The 25,937-nt window shown below is 40.5% G+C and overlaps 1 protein-coding gene across 1 annotated transcript in view; it reads left to right on the plus strand.

Annotated features, from left to right (window-relative positions):
- Nucleotides 1-25,536, plus strand: part of TRAF3IP1 (TRAF3 interacting protein 1) — a gene marked incomplete at its 5' end in the record, with an annotated part of 42,253 nt that extends 16,717 nt beyond the window's left edge. Inside the window, 8 exons of the mRNA XM_084289033.1 lie at nucleotides 4,756-4,854; nucleotides 9,800-9,890; nucleotides 10,561-10,647; nucleotides 11,275-11,395; nucleotides 11,546-11,582; nucleotides 12,137-12,213; nucleotides 22,478-22,701; nucleotides 25,251-25,536. Coding sequence (XP_084145159.1) covers nucleotides 4,756-4,854; nucleotides 9,800-9,890; nucleotides 10,561-10,647; nucleotides 11,275-11,395; nucleotides 11,546-11,582; nucleotides 12,137-12,213; nucleotides 22,478-22,701; nucleotides 25,251-25,416 — 902 coding nt within the window. The 3' untranslated portion in view covers nucleotides 25,417-25,536. The remainder of the gene's footprint in view (nucleotides 1-4,755; nucleotides 4,855-9,799; nucleotides 9,891-10,560; nucleotides 10,648-11,274; nucleotides 11,396-11,545; nucleotides 11,583-12,136; nucleotides 12,214-22,477; nucleotides 22,702-25,250) is intronic.
- Between the last annotated feature and the right edge of the window lie 401 nt (nucleotides 25,537-25,937).

The following is a 25,937-nucleotide window of genomic DNA, read 5'->3' on the forward strand; positions in this document are numbered from 1 at the left end:
TGGCCAATGTGGTCAACTGTATTGCACCAGGACTGGTGTCAGACTGGGACCTTGTGGTTTGGGCTGGAGCAGGGAAGGTGGTCTGGGTGTCATCAGTGCTGAATCCTTGTCTCGTATCATCTTCCTCAGTATCTTAGCCACATGTAAGAAGGGAACCAAACCCTGTGGTATTCCTGCTTGGAGTGCAGGGGAAGGAATGCAAGATATTTATTTAGTATCTGGGGATTATCAGCAGGACATGAGAAGCGGTAAAAGGCTACCTTGTGCCAGCCATGAGTTGTCCATAGTGGTGGTGTCCTTGCTTTGGTGCCAAGTCTGTCATGGCTGTCACACATGCTAACAGTGCTGTGGGATTGTTAGGAAGTTTTGTTTGTTAGGAAGTGCATGGATACAGGCTGTGAAGGTGTGGAGTACAGGCCTTTGTACTGGCCTTTGGATGATAACCTCTTCCAAATCTTTGTTCACTGGAGCTCCATGCAAATGGTACAATCATCGAGAAACATCGCTGCTTGTCTGCCACTCATTGTTCACTTGTTGTCTCTGGGCAAGATTTAAGTGAAGATTTTAGTCTTGAGGTGGTTTTAACTAAATCTAATAGACAGTCGTGCAAGACTTACAAATAAGGAAATAATCTCTTACAGTGGTTCATTGATTGTAATTGATTACGTCACCAGCTGTTGTTAGTAAGTGTATTCGATACTGTATTTGCATCCTAATTTGAAACTAGATTCTCTTCAGAGTATCCCGAGTGCTTAAACTTTTTCATCAGGAATAAAAGGATCTAAACGTAGTAAAGCTAGCCTGTTTAAATAAGCCAATAGGAAGAGCCCAGAGAAGCACACAGGTAAGGAACAAAAGTGGCTAATAACCAGAGCTCATACAATGACAGCATAACTGCAATTTCCATACGTATCTAAGTGTCTTTTTCCTTTTACTTGTATGTCAGTGACCTGGTTATTTACTATGGTTCAAGTTTTCTTTCAGTGGTCTTGCACCTTGACAGCTGAAGTTTTATTCCTAATGAAGGATCAGTGTACATAAATCAGTTTAACATCTCATTTCAGAAGATACAATAACACCTGTGAACTGATACCTGTTACAAGAGCTAATTTTGGCTAAAGACTCATTATGTTTAGACTAATGAAGCACGAGGATCTTCACGCCCTTTCCCAATGTCACTATTTTAACCTTATGTAAAGAGGTTGTGTTGCTGTGTGTCTTCCCAAGAATCCATGTTTTCTTTAGGCTTGCATTTCAGTGGGTTTATAAATGTCCGTGTTGAAATAGGGAAGCTGTATTAGAGCTCAGATACCGTATTCATAACAATCAATAGTCATGTCTTCAAAAGAATTTGAGAAAAAATAAAAAGATGTTTAGGCACCTTAAGTACCTTAAAATGTTCTGGCACTTTGGCGTGCTCCGAAATAAACAAGTGTTTATTTAGGAGCTTAGGTCAACTTAGTGCTTATTGAAAATTTTATATCACATCTCATGTACTTACATGCTGTGAGGTTTTAATAATTTTGTTGCTGAAAAATACCATCTGGATTCCATTAAATGTAGTCTTATTTTACTACTTAGTGATCCTTAGCTGATCCTACAACTTTATTTATTTATTTTCAAAATGGAATATTTTCTTTATAGCCTAGACAGGCCCTAAACTACAGTGACCAGACATGGCATGTTTTATGGGACCATTTCTTCTTTTTCTTCTTTAAAATCATTATCCAGTTATTCTAATAAATGAAACGTGATTTACCTTTTATCCCATGTTTTGTCTTTAAGGTAAATATTTTAAAATACTTCTTTTTCATGATGCAGCAGGCCGGTGCACTCAAATGTCAGTTTACCTATATGATAAGCACTTGGGGGCATTAACCCTCTTTGTTCTAGTACGGCAGAGTTGCAATAGGTGAGTAATGCTCTTAGATGCTCCAACAAGTAATCCAGAGGGTAGCAAAAACCCTCTGGAGCTGTGCTGATGCCTGTTGCTCACTGTTCTCTGTAGTGATGGATTATGACAATCAGAGCTTTCTGTATTTTCTAATGCTAACTGGAGATAATTACATGCATACAAGTCGAGCAGAAAGGGGCTAGTGAATGCCAATTCATCCTATTAGATAAACAGAACTGAAGTGGAAAATGGAGGACAGTTAAGCAATTACAAGCATGTTTGCTGTCCTGGTAATGAAAACAAGTTGTAACATCATTGCTCACATCTATATATTAAGAACAAATTTCTGGTGGCATTAGAACAATTTTTTTTATAGTCAATGTTATTACTAAGGCCATAATTATTTCATAATTGCAACATGCCTTGCAGCAAAGCTGTTTTCATGTTGTAGAGATCTTTTTTGCTAATTTAAAAGTTGATTTATAAATTAAACACGTATATTTTTTTAAACTTACAATAGCTCTTAATTGAGATCTGAACAACTTTGCTTTAAGACACTGAATATTGTGCATATGAAAATAGTTGGCTTATTTCTGGAGTTAATGCTCGTGGTGTGTGTGTGTGGATTGGAAGAAATTTGCCCACAGACTTGCACGTCCACCTATGAATATTAAAAGCTGGTTCTGTAGTAAGGATTGATGCCACAGAAGAGGGTGAGATAAAAACCAGGAGAATTTATTTGTGGTGGTTTTACCAGACCCAGTACATTATTATAAACCCAGCTTTTGAATGCAAAGAGCTCTTGGTTTGCAGTCTGTGACCTATGCAGTGATTTCTCAGGGATGTTATATTGTATGTTCAGGAGGGAGCCAAACCGAGTCTTTTTGCTGAGAAATTAAAACAACTAATTTGGGGAATAACCCAATGGCAACCTGCCAGCCTGCTGGACCGCAGTGGCTAATTTTGAGATGTCACCACACGTACCTGCTGTCTGTTGTGCATACCTCGCTGTATATTGGTTTATTAGGCAGAAAGGAAGCAAACAACAATTCATGACGTGCTCAAACAGCCTCCAGAGAGAGAGCTGAACCAGCTCTACAAGTAAGGGAAAGCAGTGCTTGTCATGTCAGGTCTAGTTGTCTGGATAATTGGAGACTGTCAGAAGGAAATGTGTGAACTGCCCTGGGAAATCACATTAGTCATCTGTCTAGCCCACAACATCTCTCTGACAGTCTGTACCCGTTCTGCCAGTAGCTGTTTATCAGTGGCAGGTTAGTATCTTCAACAACGGATGCCTTGGGAATTGTTTTAATGTATAGCATGACGTAATAAGTTTCTGAATTAAACCCTGCCTTTCTGATGGAGTGGAGGACTTCACTTTCCACTGTTGGGATGGCTTTTCTGCAAAGCTCCAGACCTCATGGGTGCCTTGTGGCACAGCCCTATAGGCTGGAGAGGATTTTTTTTTTTTTTTTTAAATGCTTGTTTCAGATTTATTAAGTGGCGCCTCACCCTGGCCTTTGTCAGCACAGGTAAATGAAAAGGCTTTTGGCCATTTGCTGCTGTATATTACTTCTATCATAAGCAAGCAGAACTCAACATTGCTGCTGCAACAGGCTATGTAGCGTTATGGATGCATGGGTAGATCCTCTGCTATCGATCTGTATGTCCTGAAAGCGTCAGCTTTATGCTGCTTGTGGTACTTGCATCACTGTTTTGGAAGTGTTGGACACTTCCACTTCAACCTTAAGTGTTAGGCAGGCCTCTGTCTGGCAAATCTTTTCCTGAGCACTCAGCACTGTTTGCTGATTTGTTCTGGTGGTGGAAATGTGGCCTGAGGATAGGGGCACAGTGAGTCTGTCCTTTACCCTTGTGTTACAGTTACTTGTTTGCAGACAAGGTGACTTGGAAATGCTCAGTTCAACTCTTGGGCAGCACTTTGGGTACCCCTCTCTCTGTATCTGCAGATATATTCCTCTATCTTCCTCTTTCTGAATTTATTCTGATTCAACCAAAGCTAAATATTCTACCCATTCAGTAGGTATTGTGACCAATTATATGGTGTTCTTTTTTTTTTTTTTTTTTTTTTCCACATTAAACACTCAGCTGTGTTTTCAGGAATCATGTACAAATGGTGCTGAATCATTCCTCCTTTGTCTCCCTCTGCCCCAAATGTCTCTTTTTCCTTTGTCACATAACTTAGAAATCACCAGTATACCTGCACTTCAGCTTTCTTCTTACAGTTCTTGTTACCTTGTTTTTGTCAACATTCTTCTGTTGCAAGTGGGAGAATTAACTTAAAAGAATTGGTAAATAAAAGAGTCTTTCATTTTTTAGTGAAAATAACCATTTTAGATAGCATCAAAAGTGATGGATTAGATTCTTCTATAGTATTACCAGCAAGTTGTGGAATTAATATACTGGAAATAAGCTTTTCTTGCTTGAAATTTCTTAATGGCTTTAGTATGAATTGCATTTAAAGCAAAACCCTTTGAAACAAACAGAAGTGCGTTGTGCATTGCACGTAGTGCACAAACAACATTGCATGTTGTAGTAATTACTTAGTCTTTGTTAGGTAAATGCAGTATTGTGTGACTGGCTATTTGGCTAATAAATACCTCTAAATCAGTTCTCAGTTGAAGAAATTGCCTTTAATTTGCAGTAACATAAGGAGTTTAATCAGTGGTCATGTAAAAAGCCTTTGTGAACTTTAAATATTATTTATTTGCATTCAAGATGTTTTATTAAAGTGGGGTAGCTCTTAAATACCTGTTAGACTTACTAGTTCTTTAGCAGGGCTTTTTATTTAAAATTGTTGTTGTATCTGTGGTTTCATTTAACTGTAAACTGTTTTCTTTTAGGAACTATAGAGATGAAGAGTGTGGCAGATGGGATTTCAGAGGACAATGTTGCTAAACTGCAAGAGAAAGCTGAACCAGGACTTGCAGTCAAACAGAATGGTAGGAAGAATAAAAGCTTGCCTGCCTTTGAAAGTCTAACTACAGTGCTTTGGGGTCAAGCTTGAATCCATGCAGTTAAAATGATTTAAGTTAAATGACTCAATCCAACTGCTCCCTTGTATTTTAATCAACTGTTGTGATTAATGTCCTGGCTGGATAAACGTGTGTTCCCTGATAAACAAGCTAGTCTAGTATCCTTCTATCCTTTCTTACCCTTATGCAAGTTCTCAGAGTTTACACCGTTCCAAGGAAAAATGCACCTGAATCCCTTGGGGACTTGTTCTTTGTAAGAAGTGAATCACTGCATGTTGCCTTTTTGTGCAAATGTTTGGGAGTCTTGCTCAGTGTTTGCATTTTACAGGATTTTAGAGGCAAATTCCATCTCTGCATTCCTACTTCTCCATTTTTTTTTAAAGTTGTGTATGGCTCCCAAGGCATCCATTGTTAATGAGTTATTTGTATCCAGATACAGTATACACGGAGTAATAGAACCAAAATGTAGGAGAAAGAACTGACACTTAAGCAAAAAGCTGTGTTTTTATTTTCTCCAGATCCAGATGCTTGACCTAGTTAGGAGAGTTGATGCCATGTATGTGGGAGGTCAAAGGCTGTTTCCCAGTCCACCTGTGGCCTTTAGGGCCTCATAGCTGGGTCAGTCCAATGAAATGTAGACAGTTGGCCAAGACACTTGCGTGACTTTACACAACTGGGAGAACTTCTATGCTAATTCCTTTTATCTTTTGGAGCTGTCTTGTCCATTGGAATGCATCTGCTATGGAATACAATTTTATATTTCTGTATTTCCAATTTGAATGTGTGTGAGAGAAATACCCCCAGGTTCATTATTGATTTGGATCAGATTTTCAGGTGGTATAAAATACAAGTTGTATTTTCAGCTTTGTTCAGTAAGAGTGTAAAGTACTGGTACATTAGTGAACCTTAATTTTCTGTAAGTTCTTACAGGAATGAAAATTTCTTTCACACATTAAATTGCTTTCCCAATTGGAATGCAAAATCACTTACAACAATTTATAACAGCAGTCATTGCAGATAGCTAAGTTGAACGCATATTTTTGCAGTAATCAGCATAAGTCAGAAGCGACCTGTTCCTTCTTTCTGTGTTATTCTTGTAACTGCAAATGAAAGTTTCCAAAGGATGCAATGAAGGAGGAGCCGGGCTCCATCCAGTAGTGCCCAGCACCAGGCTGAGAGGCCCTGGGCACAGCCTGGAGCCCAGGAGGCTCCCTCTGAGCACCAGGCAGCACTGCTGGGCTGGGCGGGTGCCGCAGCCCTGGCACAGGCTGCCCAGAGCCTGGGGGGGCTCCTCCTTGGGGAGCTTCAGGAGGCGCCGGGACCTTCAGCTGAGCCACCACAGCTCCTGCCACTCACCTGACCCATACAAAATGTGAACCTCCTTTCCACAGACGCTGGGAGGGCAGCGCCTTACACCAAGTCATGTCGAGGCCATTCTTTAAGCAGTGTGTGAACCTGTGTGTTAACAGGAAGGAGTGGGAAGCATGGAAGCAGGATTTTTTTGGTGGCAGTGCCAGTTTACACTTGCAAAAGCATTTAGGAAGCTACTGAAACTTGGCTCTGTTTGTCAAAGCATGCCATCCATCAGTCCTTGCAAGATGTTTAAACACTGCATCTGTTGCTTGTGCAGCTGGGCCATGTTAGCATTTAGGTTGATTAACTATGCATTAGATTTATACTCCAGTGGAGTTAAATGGGAGCTGGGTGTTGAGACTGCTTGAAAACCACAGTTGGTGTCCTTCCCCAGCAGCTGTGCCTTTGGAGGTTAGTCAGGGAGGAGCTGAACTCCATTCTCCTACAGGGTTTTCAAGAGCGCGCACAGTACTTGTGGCTACTAAATAAATAAATAAATTTGTGAGCTGTTTCTGAATTTCCTCTGGACCTTTAATTTATGTTTGGGGCTGTGTAAACTGCTCCTTGAAGGAAAGCAACCCCTGTGCTTGTAGCAGTGCAAGGTAGGTTGGCATGGCTTTACCCCTTTAATCATCCGTTGTACCTTTTTGCACAGCTCCTTTAACTTTCAGGACTGTCTGTTCAGATATTCTATCCACGCAATTGTTTTGATCCTCCGCTGTATTTTAGCTTCTTAAAAACGTTTTGTTTCTGATGTTTGATCTGCTTAATGACCAGAAGAACATCGATGTCTGTAGCACTGCGGTGCAAGTTGCTGGAAACAATCCCTTGTGTTTGTCCCCGTTCTCCTGGCTCTGGCAGTAGATCTCGAGTCCGAAGCTGGTTGTAGTTGAGTGTGTATTTTTCATGTCTCATTTGGTCAGATTATTTTTAAGGATTACATATAGCTTCTCTGAAAAATCGGCATGTTTGGTATTTCCAGGTGGATTTGCCAGTGACTCAGGATCAGTTGAGCTTATAGTGAGTGACAAAAGACCAGCAGTGAGCATAGCAACGATAGCTAAAAACTTCTGGTAGAAATAAAGCGGTGCTTTTTGATAAATAAAGCACTTCTGTGGGACTCTTAACCTCTAATGCTATACATTAAAGATTTTTTTAAAAACTGAATAAAAATACAATTTGTGTTTGCATACTTTGAGTAGACTTTATTCAAGTAGTTTTTAGTTAAAAGAATAGCAAAAAGCCATCTATGAAAGTGCTTTTGTGCTTCAGTTAAGTGCTTTGCTAAGGAAAAAAAAAAAAAAAGTAATGGTTTATGAGCACTTTATGGTTTTTAGCTTGACAATAAGCAGGTATTGTGAGGAGCTTCTTGCAATGTGTTACAGGTCATTATTATTAATAACCAGTTCAATAAAATGTGCACTTTCCATTTTCTTAATGTCAGTGCGGGACATTGCTGTGCTCTGTTACTTGTGTTTGTGGCTTCTGTTTGGATTAGAGCTGAAAGTTTTATTCCAACAAAACTCCCCTACAACTGCTGGAGAATTGGGCCAGTAACAAAGGGTGAGTGTAGAAATCCCCTGGCAGCCCCAGGGCCTGCCTGGCTCGGCTCTGTGCACGTCGCAGCATCGTGCTGAGGCATCGTCGGAGCTGGGATGAACCAGGGGAGTGAGGTTTTTAACACAGAGTAGCTGAATTCTTGAAGGATTCTTGTCAGCCATCGGCTTTCTGTCTGTGTGAAGCCAGCGTGATACGTGTCAAGGTGCAGCGAGAGCAAGAAATCAGCAGAAGCCCTGGGTACAGCTGCTGCTGTTCCAAAAGCTAAATTATTTAGCAGTGTGCACTCCTTGCTTGATGGTAGCTGTTGACTTGAAAACAGAAATAGGGATCCTTGTAGGCATTTTTTCTTGGGGTCAGGTGTGTATAGAGGCACGAGGGGACTGCAGGAGCTTCCCACAGAGCGGCAGGAACCAGCTGTGTCTAGGATGCGTGGTGGTGTTTCGGAACGAGAAGTAAAGCTGTGCCATTCGTAGTTGTTTCGTGATCTCCATCGTGTGCTAAAATGCCTTTTGCCGTGCAGAAGGAGGATTTGGAAACCCCTATCACACCCATTAGGCAGCTGTGCTAATTGAGCCACCCTGGGAAGTATAGGAAGTTTATGATACAGCCAGCAACCGGGCAAACCCTTTGGGCTCAGGCCTGGTGTCTTACTGCAGGGAGCACTTGTGTGAGGCACAGTTGTCTTTCCCCATACCAGTAAGAGTGAGGGAAAACTAAACATAGTGCTTACTAGTTAAGTGCATCTAGTGCTTTCTAAGGTAAGGGTATTTATGTATCTTCCGTATGTTCTCCAGTAGACTATGTGTAGGATTAATACACTGTTTAAAGATAAAGTTTCTTCAAAATACTGTATCAAACTACTTAGTAGTTTTAAATGTGAAGGTCCAACAAGTGAAATGGCTGTTCAGAGAACACACAAACACATTAGGGAGGTGGAATACAAGACTCTGAGAAAGGAAACTGTTTCTTTACCTAGATTTGGGTCTGTAAAAGTCAGTATGGCTTGGCCTTTGGTGCCATTCATTGGTGATTTCAGAGCTGAGACATGCTAGGATGGAAGAAATAGTGTTAGAGATGTCTTTTGTGTGTGTGGCATTACACAGGAGCAATGCTTACTGACAGGGAGTTCATCTGAGCAAGTTTTCTAGATGGAATTGAAGGATATCAAATGCTTTTTACCTACCATAAGTATTTTGTAGCAACGTTAAGGCAGAAAGTGGTGAATGATGCCTGCTCAGTTAGATTGTCAGGGCAAAGAGGCCACTTACCTTCTCTGCTGTTGTGGAGGGTGGTCCAACCTGAGCTTGGAAGGTGTGGGGTCATGTTGTCAGCTGCATCGTCTGTCCAGTTTCAACAGCAAATGGGTCAGCCCTACGGAGAGCATCAGAGTGGAGGAATGATAGAATACACACTCATCCTCCAGCCATAGGATCCTTCAGGTTGGAAGGGGTTTTTGGAGGTCAGCTGCTCCATTTCAGCCCTGTTCAGGTCAGGGTCAACTAAGACCAACAGTAACAGAAAATAAGGAGTTAAATTAATGTAAATAAAATCAAGGTTTTAAAAAATCAATGTAGAGATACAGTTTTAAAACCTTTTTTTTTTTTTTCTCTCGTGACTTTGTAGAATGAGCAGCTTGAAATACTGCAGACATTGCCGTGAAATTATGAAAGAACCAAGTGAGATGATGTCATTTAAACATATGAGGGAATTTCACGATATTAAGAAACAAATAAAAAATGAAAGTTTAAACGTTTTTGCTGTGTCCCTTTTGAATTGTGAATACTCTGAGGTGTCTAAGAACTAGAAATTCGTAAGATATTTAACTTTTATATAAGCGAATAGAGTTTTATTTATAAAGTTTGTCATATGATGTATTTCATTAGCATAAATTATAGTGCTGATGAGATTTGAAGTACTGTTGTAAAGAAAAGTTAGATTTTTCTTTGCAACTTTGACAACTAAGCCAAAATTACACTTTTTTTTAATTTTCATTTAATAGAAGAAGAAGCAGAGAACATTGCTCCTGAAAAGCCTGCAGTGTCTGAAAATGGTGAAGTACCCGATGATCTTCCTCCTCAGGCTATCCAAAGGTTTGTTTCTTTTCTTTATTCTGTCTGAATGAAGCTGTGATGGTGTCAGGAGGTAATTCAGTCAATTTGAAATTTTGTTCATTTTCCTTTCCTTCTACAAACAAAACTAGCATTTTGAAGTGTTTTGGACTTATTTTCATAATCCATGAAGTGCTTTGATGCAATCTTATTAAAGTAAGAGGGATGTGTGGAGTGTCTATTGAGAAGAACATTGCATTATGCAGATGCATTTCCAAAGTATTGTGTTAAGGGTAAGATGAACTTGACTTTCAAATGCCAATTTACTTTTTCTTTGCCCAAAAAAAGGCTATTGCAATTGTATCGCTTTTTTCCTTTTGCAACGCAGCATGTATTTCTAATGCTAAATTTGTTGTTAATGCTAAATTACTGTTGTCTCACTAAAAAAAATAACCTGGATACAAATCAAGAGGTGGTTCTACGCAAAATCGTAATCTTTTTCTTTAAGGTCACACTTCCTAGATTTTGATTTTTCCTAGACTCCCACTAGGATAGAAGGTATTACTATATTGGATTATATACTGTGAATGTTTTGAGTGTTTTTATGCATCAACTAAATTACTGAGTTCATCTGTATATGCATGTCTGTCTCTCTGGGGGACATATGAGGCTTCCTTTTAAAATATAAATGGAAAGATCTCTGTTCTTGCAGACGTATTCCCCGTCCCAGCAGTGCGAGACCAGCACCGCCTCGAATAGTAAAACGTCAAGAAAGCACAGAGGCCTTACTTCCAGAAAGGTAAGGAACGTGAGAGGTGGCAGAGCAGACTTTGCCAGCTCTCATGCCACAGCATTATATTTTCTGTCCATCCCCTGCCCCTGTATAGCATTAGTGGGGAATCACCTTACTGCTCATTGATTCAGATTAGAAAATTCAAGCCTGCTTTATTTGTTTACTGTTTCCCCAAATCCAGTGCATTATCTAAAAGTTACATTTAGTAGCCGCATCTGCAAGTTCAAAGATACATTTTATTATTTTTTTTTTTTGCCTTTGGGAACTCTGAAACAGGTAAGGCTAGAACATTAAGCTACTACTAGAAGAGTTCTGTAAAACATAGAGTGAATATTGCATGCTCCAGAAGGCTGAAACAGCCACTTGAAATGATGGCCCAAATGGCTTATGGGTGACCTCTATTAAATGCGGAGCACTAAAGCAGTGTGTCCAGAAGGAGAGTAGTGTCCTGTTGTGAGAGGAGGATGGCTGACCGTTTTCAGAATTGGATTGTGACTGGAAATGACAGAACTTTACGTGCTGCTTTATGTTATGGGAGGAAGGGAGAGAGCTGCTGTCTCCTTTATTCTGAATAGTTCTTAATGGGATTGGACAGATCTTAATAGATTTTCATTTTTGTTTTGTCTCTTTCAGGAGTGGTAGTGGTAAAACAGTCCCAAATGTGATCACAGACCAGCAGATTTCTAATGATGATGATGACCAGTTTGTGGTGGAGGCAGCCCCACCAGTGCCTGAAATGCCAGAGATGGAAACGGTCTGTTAATGTTGCAATTATAGCACCTTTTTTCCACGCTTTGTAGCTTTCTTTTTTAAAGTAGCTTCTAGCTAAATGTTTCTTTGACTAGTTGTATGTTACAGCAATGTTAACTTTTTGCAACTAAAGCTTTCTTTCCTGCATGTGTAGGAGCCAGAAGTGGAACTGGTCGAGGATGAAAAGCACGGTATGTTTGTTTGCTTTTATATATATTTGTATACATAAATGTATAGAATAAACTTCACGAAGGGACAGGAGCTTGCAACTTTTGCAAGACAACCAGGAAATATTTATCAAATACCACCTTGTTAGCTGAGCAGCAGGATTTACAGCTGATGTCAAATGCAGTGTCACTGTTTACATCTCTCAGAGAGACGAGATGGGATTGGTTGTTGAATGCAGGTTATGGAAAAGCTTCTAGAAAAATTCATATGCTGGTTCTTTAAAATAGTTATGCTTTCTTGTGATCTCTGATTCAGAGGCTTTGATTCATTATGGTTAAATCAGATGTAACTTAGGCAGGTGTATTTATCTGTATCAAAAAAATCCTATCAAAGGAATATGTATATGTATGTGTATATAAAAAGATACTGGAGAAAATAGATCAAAAAATACCTTGTATCTGAGTAATTAAAATACATAACAGAATGCTGTTCTTGTTGGTTTTAATGTTGTTGTCTGAATATTCTGGATAATATTATAGTGTCAACCAATGCTGAGAAATGTACTGATTTTCACCAGGTGGGCTTGTAAAAAAGATCTTAGAAACAAAGAAAGATTATGAATCATCACCAAAATCATCGAAGACAACAGAGAGGGTAAGATGGTAACAGCCTTTAAAGAATCATGAATATTAAATATTGTAATAGTGACCTTTTCTCTCCCTTACTGATTTTTTTTCCTATTTTTGACCGAACTTATTTCCCTCATGTGTTACCATTGTTTTCCTCTTTCAGTCCTTTACATTCTCTGCATTGTGCTCCTTCTCAACTTGACTTCTTGTGTTTACTGAAACGCTGAATAAAATCCAGAACTTTTTCAGGTAGTCTTTAGCCTGTTCTTTTTCCGGAACAAAGTCTGCTGATTTCAGCCTTGCCCTAGATGTAGTAGGACATACTTTACATTTGTACAGCTGCAGCATTATTATTTCAATCTTAATTGTCCTCTAGGCATATGAAGAACAGTGTCCTGTTGCCCGACAACTGTTATCATTGCCTAAAAAAATAAGACCTCTGGTGCAGTTAACCATATAGAGTGTTTTCATATCGCTGGATGTTACCCTAGTAACATCTAGCACACCCCAATGTTACACTCTGAATCTATGAAGTGATTTTATTTTATTTCCCCAGCCAGCAGTTGGGAAAGGGAAAGAACTAGGTGTGTATGGCTTTTATGATTTTTTGTTTTTCTTTTTGTTTTGTTTTTTCCTCCTTGGGGGGGAGGGGATTGACAGCTTAAAAAGGATCTAGAAAAGGTCTAGCAGGGTTTTTTTAAAAAAAAAAAAAAAAAAGCAAATGGTTGAAACACCAAGATTTTAACGTCTTCTTGTCACAACTGGAAAGCTTTTGCCCTTTTAGCTTTGTAAAGCTCATGTTGCAAGAAGCAGCAAAAGGTAGGGGGGCATTTTTAGATTGAGTTTTTTGGTCCATTGACCCTTTGGCAAGTTTTTAAATCAATGAGGTAGTTTGTTGTGCTGATGAGGAGACGCTGAGGAGTGCAGTTCAGAATGCTGTTACAAAAATACAGACATACACCACATTTTGGAAAGGCAAATACTATTCAAGAACTCTTATATCTTCAGTTGCACGTCTCTTTTAATGTTAATTCAGTATTGTAGTTTTTTACCAACCATATTCTATTTCTGGGGGGGAATGATCCATGATTTGGCATGCTGCAGTTTGATAAGGTGCCATGACTCAGACCTCAAGAGTTAAACTTCTCACAGTGCTGAGTATCAAGCTCTTTCAAATAGTTCTCTGAAATCAGTAGTGACTTTTTGAAGCCTTGACCATTTCACTGCCTCTTTTCATTTTATCAAATATAGTTATTTGGCAATGAGTAAAATGCACAGCTGGAAAAAAAAAAAAGTCCCTGAGGGACTGAAAGTGTGGTAGACAGTAGGCTGCTTAAAAAAATATTTTTATCTATATCTTGTTCTTCATTCTTCAGAGGCAATTACTTCATAATTGCTTCTAGCAATCTGCAGCAGAAGGGACACAGTCATAACTTTTTAGGGTTGCAGTTTTGGGAGGGTAAAATCAACACTTCTCTAATATATAGAGACACTCCTACATGCTTTCTTGTTTAGTAGTAGTAGGTTATGCTGTCCCACAAACCAGCCTTTTTCATGCCATCCCCAACACGCTGAGAAAAACAGGGAGGTAGATCAGAGCTGTGGGTTATCTTCCTATCTGAAGTTTGAGACTGTCTGAGATCCAGGCCTGCCCGGCTGACAAAAATCCCTTTCACGTATTGCAAGGGCTGAGATTAAAGAAGAAAATTAATTCTTCCTAATATGGGAAAACACCTTTGCTCATGTTACATTATAAATTGACACAGCTTAGCCTAAGTTGCTGAATTATGTACCATTTATTATAAACATGCAGCTTGTATTGCCTACGTACTGATCATTTAAGTGCTGTTGGCTATTTCTAATGAATGTCTGATGTGAAAATTTGCCTGCTGAGTAAGTTCTGTCTTTATATAGCTGTTTGGAGAAAAGAAGGGTTTAAAGGTGATATTGCTGTGTTTATGCAGTAGCTCTAAAGCTCATTACTGGAGTGTATGTTGAGCTGGCACTTGTGAGAACATGAGATGCAGCTGTTCCTGTTCCTGGTTTTATAACTAGGTGGTGCTGTTCCATCATCAATCTCCAGGCTAAGTTTTGGGACGGCAGTAGTAGTTGATTTCATGATTTTTCCTGCCACTACAGAATTGTACTGAAGGCTGTGTTGTTCTGTATTGTGTCCTGTCAGGTTGAGCACTGGACGTAGAAAGGGACAATGGGGAGGATTTACAAAACCTCATGGATTTCATGCTCGGGAAGCTTCCTCTGGTGATTGTACTGAACTTTTTTTCTCTTTTTTTTTCCCCCTATTTTTATTAACTAAAATGACTCACTGTTAACCCCTTAGATTTTTTTAAATGCACGTGGACAATTGCGTGCACGTACAATCATTGTTTAGTCCCATTGCCTAATTTCAGTCTCTAAAACATTCATTCAGTCCTCGTTTGTCTTTTGTTGCATTTTTTGAAGCACTGATCTGCGTTAGCAGCATTGATAATGGGCGACTAATTCTGGAAAAAAAAACCTGCTGACTTCCTGGTCTGTCACATGCAACATACAACAGTAAGCTCCTGGAATATCATCTGATCTCATATCCAAGCAGCTGGCTGCTGCTGCGTTAGGTTTCCTTGCTGCTACTGCTTTTCAAATTATGTTGAAGAAGTTGTTGTGATCGAGAGAGGAGAAGCATAGTTTTCCTGACAGCAGAGGGAAAATCAGTGCACAAGGTGATTAAAAATGCTCAGAGCTGGTGCCTGGGACTTGACTAGATATAGCTCAGAAAACATGAGCTGGAGAGAATACTGAGTTCTGGGGATTTATTTTGGAGGATAGAGATGCTGTGATGCGGGATAAAGTAAATGTAAAAAAAAAAAAAAAAGCAACAACAAAAAAAAACATTTCCAATGTGATGTTGTCTGTAGGAGTCTTTCAGGGGCCGGACATGCAGCGTGTAGCAGGTATGGGTCTGGCATGCTTATGCGTGACCTAGACGTTCCTGAGATCCCAAGAAGACAGCGACGGGAGTTATTCCTGTGAGAGAGCAGAGCAGCGGTTTTGGGAAGGATAGTTAGTGGTCTGTGGAATCTCTTTGGGGAGAGGCAGCAAAAGTAATTAAAAAGAAAGAAGAGTTTCAAGTGGTGTATTCCTGCCAAGTGCTCTAGGCAGGCAAGTGGAACCAAGTCCCGTTAAGTTGCTGGGACTGTGAGAATGGGTCAGCGAACTCTGGCCAGCGTGTTGTGTTAAATAGCCGTATGTTCTGTGCCAGGTCTAGCTCTGCAGTCTGCTGGGAACAGTATCAGTCTGAGATTTGACCATTTCTCCCCAGACTGTCAGCTCTTTTGTTTAATTTGTTTTCCATCAAACTCTCCAGAAGAAATATCTTCTACATCAGTATGCAACAGGATTCCAAAATGTATTATGCATGGAAGAGTAAAATGTGATTCTACTTCTGCATTTTGGAGTAAGGTAACTAAATTCCAGTGAAAACGAGAAAGAATACTTGCTTTGGGAAATTATAGCTGAAGGTTATCCTCCTGTCTGTCAGTAAGAATGTTTATCTTCCATGGTTTTCTTAAACTATTCAATACGTATAAAAGAAATGAAATGTTTTCCCAGTTATATTCATTAGTCTTTAAAACCTTGTTTTTCTGCAAGTTGAGAAATTAAGGGAGAAGAGGATATATCTGTATTCTGAGCACTGGATCCTTTGGCTGATGCTTTATAAAGTCCAATATTCAGCATTCAACTGATCAGTGGATCTACCTGGTTTATTGTGGATTAGTCAATTAGAAATCACGTGAAGCTGCTGACTTGATACTTAATCAAAGTGTAGCACTCATGGGCACGTTTCACCCCTTTGCTTCTAACTGCTGATTGCAGAAGAGAACTTATTTGTGTTAAAAACATTCATCTCAAACCTTTGCTGTGCTGAGTTTCCCAAACATACGTTTGCTTTTTAAGAAACTTTAATAAAGAAAACGAAGAGGGAGGAAAAAAAAAGAAAAAAAAAAAAAGAGTGGGACTTTCATCACATAGATTTTGCATGTGCAGAAACTTAAAATAATATACACGATTTTCAGGTCAAACAAAGAGGTCATTCTGGAAATACACAAGATTTTTGCTGCCTTGATTAGCTGTGTTCAGCTTAACAAATTCCTAAAAAGAATTCCTAAATGTATTTGTTTAGAATGTAATCCTCTTATGTTAAACAGAGAAAGAAACAGATGGTACCTTTTGTATTCCACTTCATTTATTTGATGTGTGGAAAATATAGGCAGGTTATTAAATAGTTTAAGCAAGTGGGATCACGGAATTCCCATCTTTACACTACCAAATGCAGTTCGTAGGCTTCAGAAAAGCAGCTTTGAGGTTTGTGCTAGGAACAAGTGATATTAAAATGGCTTAGCACCTGGACCATATTAACCCTAATTACAGATGTTGTAAATTAAGTAGGTACTTCTAAGCTTAGAACAAACAGAATCGTTGCTGATTCTGTTTGTTTAAAGTTCTTCAGGACATTGATTTTTACATTAATCCATCAGCTGGGCAGCGTTGTGCGTCCCCTCCAGCCAATGCAATTAGCAGTGTGACGTGTTAACCATATGTATTCGTGTGTCCCACCATTTAGGCGTCTTGAAGAGGCTCACGGTTGAAGACCACAGCTTCTTAGCTTCTTAGTAACAACTCTCAGAAAAGAAATGTGGCCCTCAAGTAAGTGTGTTACAAGCTGTGAACGCAGGAATGGGATTTTTGTCACTCTTGTGATATTCCTGGTGTCATGGCTCCTTTGCTGTGGCCTTCGCACACAAAAACACAAATGTTCTCTCCTGTGGATATAATATAAATACAACATGAGACAGCAGATGGATATGTTAAACAGAAAGCATGTACAAAAGTGCAGCGAGGCAGCTGTGGTTTCCATCCCCAGGAAAGGATGCAGCCTATCAGTGGTGTAGCAATTGTGTGGTGTAGGAGACAGTGCAGGTGATTTTCGTGTATTTCAAGAAGCTTATCAACTGATCTGGCTAGGATATTCTCCTGGGGCACAGACTGGTGTGGAAGCAGTTGGTTTACACAAGGAGCGTGAGGACTGCAAATTTTGGACAGGAAACAGGCTGCTGTTTCAAGAGAAAAGGAGGTTGCGGACCCACAGTTTCGACAGTGTAGGAAGAAAAGGAAAGTGGGACAGGACTGGCACCCATTATGCCCTTATAGCTGAGTTAAAGCTATCTGCTCTCATTAATTACTGCTAGAGTTGTCTCGTGGTGTGTGTGTGTGTGGTCAGGCTCACAGGATTCTGCTTAGCGTGCTGAACATTGCTCCAAATACGTGAGGTTTTATTCTCCACAGCACAAAGTTACCGGGAAGGAAGGCAAGCTGGCTCAGGGGGCTGAGGTGGGATGTTTACCCACGTCTGAAAATTCCAGCTCTTTTTTAGAGGTGTCAAATGTGAACTGAAGGGTGTGTGTGTGTGGAATCTCCAGCTCCCTGCCCTAAAAAGAGCAACCTTTTTTTTTTTTTGGTCTTTTGGTGTCTTCCAAGTGTGAAAGAGGTCAGCCTAACTCTGGTGAGTCTAGCAGCAAAGAACATCATGTCTCTGCCTTGGCCTGCTACTGAACTCAGTACCTGGCATAAGCAGAAAAAGCATCCTGTTCATTTGAAGTGATTTAACATTTACCATTTTCCCCTCTGTTTCTGTGAAAGAGTTTCTTATGGTGATCCCTGGTGGATAGTTACAATCTGCTTAAAATGCAGACTCTGTAAAAACCAGGAAAAGAAAACACCCTTTATGATCAGAAAATATTTTGTACAATAAAAAAGCCCACGTTGTTGTTTTTGCATCGAATGTATCAAAATTACTTGTCCAAAATGAAGTTTCTGTCCTGTCCTAGCCATAGAAAGAGCTGGGAGGGAAATGGTACTGCTCAATAAAACTGTGATTACTTGGGTCTGTTTCCATAATGGGACATAACACAATTGTTAAAAGGGGCTGTAGAAACTATTAGCTGCTTGATGGATGCTTGCTCTAATTTGTTTCATATTTAAAAACTGTTAATTTTAAACGTGGAAACAAAGGAGAAGCTATATAAAAGCAATCAAATCCTGTTTCTAGAAATGAACTTTTCAAACACTGGGGGGAAAAAAAATCATGCCACCTCTTTAACGCAGTAGACGTTAGGCATTTCCAATGCCCTCAACAGTATGGATATTGGGAATGGATGTCCTGTGAATGATCCTTTTTATGGAGCTGTGCACGCTGTAATATTTATACGAATTGCTTTAGCGAGGGTAAATTAAACATAGGTAAATTCTGGTGGTTTCTGGAAGCCTGTTGATAATATCCCCTGTATTGATTAAAAAGAAAATTTCTGCTTTTTAATTTCTGAGGTCCCTGCATTTGAGTCCACGTTGTGTTCTGTTCGGATTGAGGTAATGGGAAAGACAGACTTTTTCCCAGGAATCCAAAATAAACATTTATCTTGGTGCCTTATGAAAAACATGAAGGAAAGGAAGCGTGTTGGGCCTACAGAAGTGATATAGTCTGTTATATGGGGATAATTTATTGATTCTTGGGCTTTTGTGAAAGGAGAGTTCATTGAGGTGTATGACCTAATTAAATAGACTGGAACAATTCTGATTCTGGCGTTTTTCTTAAAAATGAATATATCCTGTTACATGTTTGTGCAGAATGAGCAAAGGTGGCATTCAGGACTCTTACCACCCACGTTGCTTGTTGTAATAAACCATCTGCCATAATTCTTAGTAATTTAAGAGTGACCCATGCAGGCTTTAACCCATAGCTGTACCTGTGAAACCGAGAACAGACAGTACGGTGGTTGTATTTTTTTTTTCTTCCCTTAGTTGCTTATAATCAGCAATAGCTGGTGAAGCTTGAGGACCTCTCCGTGATGGTAATTCTGGGCCCTGAGCTCAGCTTTCTGTGGACTGCAGGACGTGTAATGTGGCATCTTGGAGTAGAAGTCTGAGCGGAAAGAAAGAAAGGATTGATTGTTATTTTTTAACTCGAGGAGGGACTGTGCCTTCAGGTGTTGGGAAATCTGTCTTGGGAGCTTGAAATTTAAGTGCTTCTCTTTTAAAGAAGGATACATTAAAAAGCTCTTGTGCTCTTACACCACTTAAATTGTGCAGTTTTGTGTTTCTAAGACACTGAGCTTCTAACAACCCTGTTGATGGACATTTTAAAGTCTGTAGAATATTTAATAGATTTATAATGTTTTTATATTTCATTACTCGAAATTACTTTAGATAGGATGATATTTTGTGCTTTTTATGTTAGTTTTGAAGAATTGAGCTACATAAAATGTCCTGAAGTTACAGGGACACTAAAATTATTTTTTAATATTTTCTAACATGCTTTAAGGGCATCCTCGTGATTAATAGAAAATATTCCACTCTGTTTTATTTCCATTTGAGCTTTTTGAGCAGCTGCATATTTTAATATGGAATATTTCAAATTGTTAGCTGGATCCATGCTTTAAAATTATACAATTCTGCTTTGCTCATTTACTAAATTGTGGGATCTTCGTTCATTTTTTATTTTCCATTTTCATAACACGTTTGCTGGAGTTGAGAGGTGTGGCTGCTTGGAGTGTGTAGGCATCAGGGAGGTCATGCAGCTCTAGAAAAATGCAAAATATTGAACTCTGAAAATAAAACATGATGAATAATACTTCATTTTTAATACACACGCACAAGGATGTGTCCTTGGATAAAGTACTGATTGAGTCTTCTTGCTTTTGAGATAATGGTATTTGAACCAAATTCCTTACCTCCTGGCTATGGATTTTTACAATGCAGGCAGAGGAAAGTGGTGAGGGTTTGGTGCACGTAGGAGGAAAAACAAGGCAGCAGGACTGTTTTCCTGGGAAGCTGTTGATTATGATACAGCCTTGCTCCACTGTTGGACTGAAAGTGATTTTGCTTATAGTTAACCTCCCAGTTACACGCGGAAACTCTGGTACCATGGATTAAGCCTTGTAGATGGCCTTGGTGGAGCACAACATGATGAAGTCAATGGGGATGCCACTGGCTGTGGTTCCCGAGGTTTGCCGAGGAGGAGACCCAGGGGAGAATATCTGCTCGACCCTAAGAAGCTGTGCTCTGAACGTGGGTGCTCACCAGCTCCTGGGGGATGAAATGGGTCAAAAAGCAGCGCTTTCATCTTTGCATCATAAAGGAGAGCAAACACATGGATGCCTCCGGAAAGTATCTGAATCACGTGTTTTATGTGATGTAGCATAATGAAACACCTGCTTCTGTCAGAGAGGCACAGGTCGAGTGAGAAGGAATTAAGATGAGTGTTGTTTTTAACAGTTTAGCCAGCACTCATGAATTGACTTAGGAAGCGCAGGTCACGAGTTCAGCAGCATTTGTCACTTCAGCCCAGTTGCTAATTAAACAACTTTAACGTTATAAAATCACAGTCAGCTCAGAAGTCCCACAGTTTTCGTGCGCCGTGTGTGTGGTAAAACACAAGCATCAGACGTAAGTAAATCTCAGCCTTCAAATCTTTAGAAGTATTTTTCTAAAATATATATCTGAGTTCATCAGCAAGCCATGGGCTGCTGAAATGTGCTTGGCAGTAGTCCCTGCTGCCTCCAAACACAGCTGAACAAACAGCCCACAGCTCGCACAGGAAGGCAGGCCAATTGGGTAGGAGGGCAGGAGGGGACAGTGTGGTAGATATCGTGTCCCTGCAAGGGAGCAGCACGCTGCCACCCCGGTGTTTATATAGCCGCGAGGAACTCTGCTTCGTAATGGGTTGATCCTGTGGTTGGGGTGGTAAAGAAAGACCTTTCTCGTTTTCCGGCATGCATTAAATGACTGAAATTACTTTAAATAAACTTTGCTTAAAGCCTTGCATGTCTTAAAGAAAAACTCGGCTTGGGAATTTAGACATTTAGGGCTCTGGGATAGAAAGAGAAATTTGGCTGTTTTTCTTGGGGGGTGAAAAACCATGGACTTTTCTTCCATGGTGATTGTTTTCAGGGAGGGCTTTCCTGGAATAAAGTGTTCATAATGACAAAGTGTTCGTCATGTGGCATCATTTTGCTCTTTTTAGGGCATCATTTTGCTCTTTGTGACTGCCGTTTTAGCACACGCTTTCCCTGTGTTTAACTTGCAGCAAGGCTTCAGAGACTGACCACAGAGAGTCTGCTGGCTGCTCACGAGGGAAGCGTGCACAAGCCCAAATTATTTTTGAGTAGTGCAGTTTATTGAGGCCACATCTGCAGCCGGCATGGCTTTACAAACACTGTTAACAGAACTACAAGGAAGGGAATAACCACCACCTATTTCAGCTGTGCAGCATGCGGTGCTATTATTGGGACCAGCAGTAGGAGCTGGAACTGCAGATACAGCCGGTGGAAAGAGAGAAGCATCTTGAAGGGAGCGATTTGGAGAACTAAATGATGTACTGCAAGGTGGCTGTAGTCTTGAGCATCCAATGCAGCTCCTAAAACACTGCCTTGAGCAGGTCCAGTGAATGTTTGTGGTGTGGTACCCTGTCAGCATAAGCAGGGACGCTTCTGCTTCTCCCAAAATACTGCCCCTCAGAAGCTATGATCACGGTCCTCTGGAGTTGAACGTGACCTTTTTTTTGGTGTGGTTGTATTGTGACTTGCAGTAGTATTGAGTGAACGTCAATCCATGAAGCCCTTGTGCTGGGCAGCCCCCCGGTGTGCAGGGGAAGGATGGACAGACAGATGGATGGCTGGACAGACAGATGGACGTGTGATTTAGAGTGGCAGCAGCAGATCTCTAGCAAATGTGTTGTTCAGCATTACACATGTGTTGAGAGATTCTGTGTAATGATGCCACAGTAAGCCCCAGAAGCTTGCCTTTTAACATCAAAATACGTTGAGCTGAAGGTATTCAGTCAAACATGACCGAATGAGGTGGTCTCCCCCAACACCTCCCCCCCCCACTGCTCTGGGAAAGATCATGTCAAGAACATCAGTGAGGTCATTTATGGGATCAAACGCTAATTTTAATGTTGTGTGCTTTCTGACCCAAAAGCGATTTAATATTGCTGATGTTATTGCAGAGTTCTGTAGCAGCTCTCCCTAGCAGTGAGACTTGGATGTGGTAGACTTTCTGCTCATCTGTTTCTAGACTATTGCTTCATTTCTTCCCTTTCATTGCAAGCTGTCATAAAAATTTCTCCAGATACTTCAGTCGGTGGTCTCTAAAGCCTTCATCATTCGATACTTCGTGTACAACAAATGTTTTTCCTAATTTTGATGTTTTCTTTCTTATTCATTCCTCTTTGTTAGGAGAAGCCTCTTGTATCAGAAGCAGCTAGGAAGAAGGAGAGAGACCTGGTAGCCAAAGAAATCGAGAAGTTTCAGGTCTCTATTCAGACACTGTGCCGGAGTGCCCTCACACTTGGCAGGATCATGGATTACATTCAGGAAGACATGGATGCCATGAAGAACGAGCTGCAGATGTGGCGGCATGAGAACAGACAGCATGCAGAAGCTCTGCAGAAAGAGCAAAGGTCAGTGTGGTCAGGGAAAGTTTGATTTATCTCTCAAGACAGATTCTTGTTTCTAGGAGAAGGGAGAGTTTTACTCGCTCTTAAAAGCGAATTTGTCATCAGTCACTTTTGTGGTTTGGGGAATTTTTTTTGCAGTCCAAATTGGTTTTTGAAGTGTTAAAGTCTGAAGGTCTTTTCAGCTCAATTTCACACGATGTACATGACAGCAGAGATGCAGACATTTATGTGAGATGAGAGGGCTTAATGTTTTTGCTTTTTTTCCTTCACGAATATTTAAGGAGCAAACTGGGTTGTGAACTGGGACAAGCATCAGATTCCCAAATCACAAACAGCTTTCTGTGTGCCATCGAAGACTGTATTCTGCAGCAGTGGTAATAACAGTGGTGATTGTCTGTGTATGGTCTAAAAACAACATCAGAAAGCAAGGAGAGGAAAGGTGGCATGCCTGACAGAGTCAAGGAGGTCAAGCCTAGAAAGAGTTTCTTGGCCTCACTTGCCTGACCGATACATCTTTATTCTCCTTGGAAACAGAACTACCATGCCAACTGTGTCCTCTGATCTTAAAAATGATCTTAAGTATTCATGATCAATTTTATCTTCTTGGATTCATAATGAGACTAGATAAATTTGCTCTTCCCTGAATCGCTATGCTTAATTCTTGTAGAAGCAAGTATGCCTCTGAGTGGTATTCTTAGCTAAGCCCCATCTTGGTAAGTAGCAATGTGTTAAATGTTGGAAGTTTTATAGTTGCTGGCTTAGTCCACGGGCTGGGGTGGGAATTAGGGCTTTGGTTCACATATAAAGTGTAATGATGTTAATTCCTTGCACTTACATAGCACCTTCTATCCAGGAACCTTGGCAGAGTTTTAAACTGTGGTTGGCCTCGGAATGCACCACCTCTGCAAAGAGAAAGGAAATGGCATTTGACTTTATTTTTCTGTTGGAGAAACTGAGGCATCGACCCACTCCCCTTTGCCAGACAGCTCAAACCAGAGCTAGGGATAGGGAACAAGTCTCGCACCATTCTCCAAGCACGTGCTCACTCGGTGGGTCCACTGTGGCCAAACAAGTCATCTGTGCTTCAGTTGGTTTCCCAGTGTAGTTTCTAGGTGTGCTTAACTGGCTTTTTCTGCCTGCTAAGTTCCCTGGCAGATTGTACCTCAGACAAAGCTTTCACCTTCATATCGATGCCGAAGGAGAGGAGGAAGGAACTGGCCCCCTGACTTTGTTTGCAGGTCGATGTCGACCCAAACTTTATGATGGACAGCTGTTTCGTGCAAGTTAGCATCTCTTCAGCACAGCCACTCAGTTCTCTTTCATGAGCTAGGACTGCCGCAGCAAATTGCAGCACTTCATGAAGATCAGTATTAGATCCTAATCAGATCAGCGCAGTGCTATGGCATGTCAAATCCTTCGTGAAGAATTACCCAGTATCAGACATGAAGAAGTCAATGCTTCCCATGTGTAGTGGAATTTGGATGCGTGTCTTTGTTTTTTTTTCTTTTTTTTTGCTTCTGTGAAAGACAATTGAAGGATTCCACTGGGGGAATGGTAGTGCAATTTCTGGTGATTTTTTTTCTGTGATTTATGCTGATGGTGTAGAACGGAGGAGAAAACTAAATGATTATGAGATGCAGACTTTAGCTAATGAGTGCTTAAAGTGACTGGGTAATTCAGAATGACAGCGGGCTGGTTCGGTCCATTGATTCCTGAGCTGTTAAGCATTCCTGTAGATCAGCTAAGCATCACAGAGAGGGGCACATTGCTTTTAAAGCCAAACAGCCCCATTCGCTTAAGATTTGCCATTGTGCTTGTGGTTTATAAGCATATAATTCCCTTTTATTAAATTTCCTATTAGTGTAGGATTGCCTGCCCTTGTCAGCAGCTAGCGATGGGTCAGTTTTCATGTACCTCACCTCTTATCAGATGTCTACCTGCTGTCACTTGGTGCTGCTGGCAGCCACTGGTGTCTTGCTGCTGACTTGCTGGTTTCTTGTAGGAAATAGCAGGTAGCAGGCCAGCAACCCCCACAGCAGTTGAATTTCTTGCTCTACAATGTGCTTCTCTCCCTTAAACTCTCGTGGTGAGGCCCGGAGGGCTGGCTGTCACCACATACACCATGGTAACAAACAGGGGCCCCAGTAAAGGTGGGTGTTCCTGCTTTGTTCTGCCCTGCAGAGTCAGGTTGCTTCGTCCCTGGGCGAGGCGGTTGCAGTTCTTGGCTGGGTAAAGTGAAAGCAGTGCTTGACACACGTGTAAGGTGGGGTGAAATAACTGCAAAGCACGGAGATCTTAGCAGAAAAGCTACATTACCAAGACGATACTGTTCACTTTGAATTGCGGGTGATCTTTCCTGAACAATATTCTTCTCTGTCCACGTTGTTAGCTTTGCCTTTGTGCTTCTTATCCTGAACTTTCGTTCAGGAAGGGTGGGCACCACTGAAATTCTTTGCAAGCTTTCAAGTATTGAATGTACGTTCTTGGAGGCTTAAGTAACCTGAAGCAGCGTAATGTTTCCAATAACATTATGCTCTTTGTGTCTCTTTCAGCATCACAGACAGTGCTGTAGAACCACTAAAAGCTGAACTGGCTGAACTGGAACAGTTGATTAAAGACCAGCAAGACAAGATCTGTGCTGTAAAAGCTAATATTTTAAAAAACGAGGAAAAAATCCGGAGGATGGTTCTCAGCATAAACTTGTCTTCAAGAAGGTGAAGAAGGAGAAACAAACAAAGAAAAACCTTGGGACTGACTGACATTCGTACCAAATAAAAAACAAAATAGTGGAGAAAAGTCAAGATATGCCCTGTTTAGATGTAAAATGGTTATGGACCAGAAGCCTAAAAATTATATAAAATCCCATTATTACACTGATCTTCAGATGTTGATATTATCCAGGATAAAATTATATTCGCTTGAATGCTCAAGTTGCAGAGTTATTAAAATAACTTGTTTATTTAGATGTGTACTGCTATTACTTAACAGGTCTTCACCGCCCTCTTTCCCTCTGTGAGCTGTTGAGCAAAGTTTCTGAGCCAGTTCTCTGTGCATCCCCTTCCTCTCTTTGTATCCAATGAGGTTACTTTTGGACGCGTGGCTATGAAAAATGGGCACGAAATGCTTTTTTTGCCCCTTTTTAAAGAAAAATGTTCCAAATTTCTGCAGGTCAGAATGTTCGTGATTCCCGTTCATCATTTACAGCTCTTGCAAAGTTAGCTATAAAAAGTCCCCCAAGA

This window comes from Netta rufina (assembly GCF_964035555.1).
Source record: "Netta rufina genome assembly, chromosome: 6".
NCBI classification, from domain to species: Eukaryota; Metazoa; Chordata; class Aves; order Anseriformes; family Anatidae; genus Netta; species Netta rufina.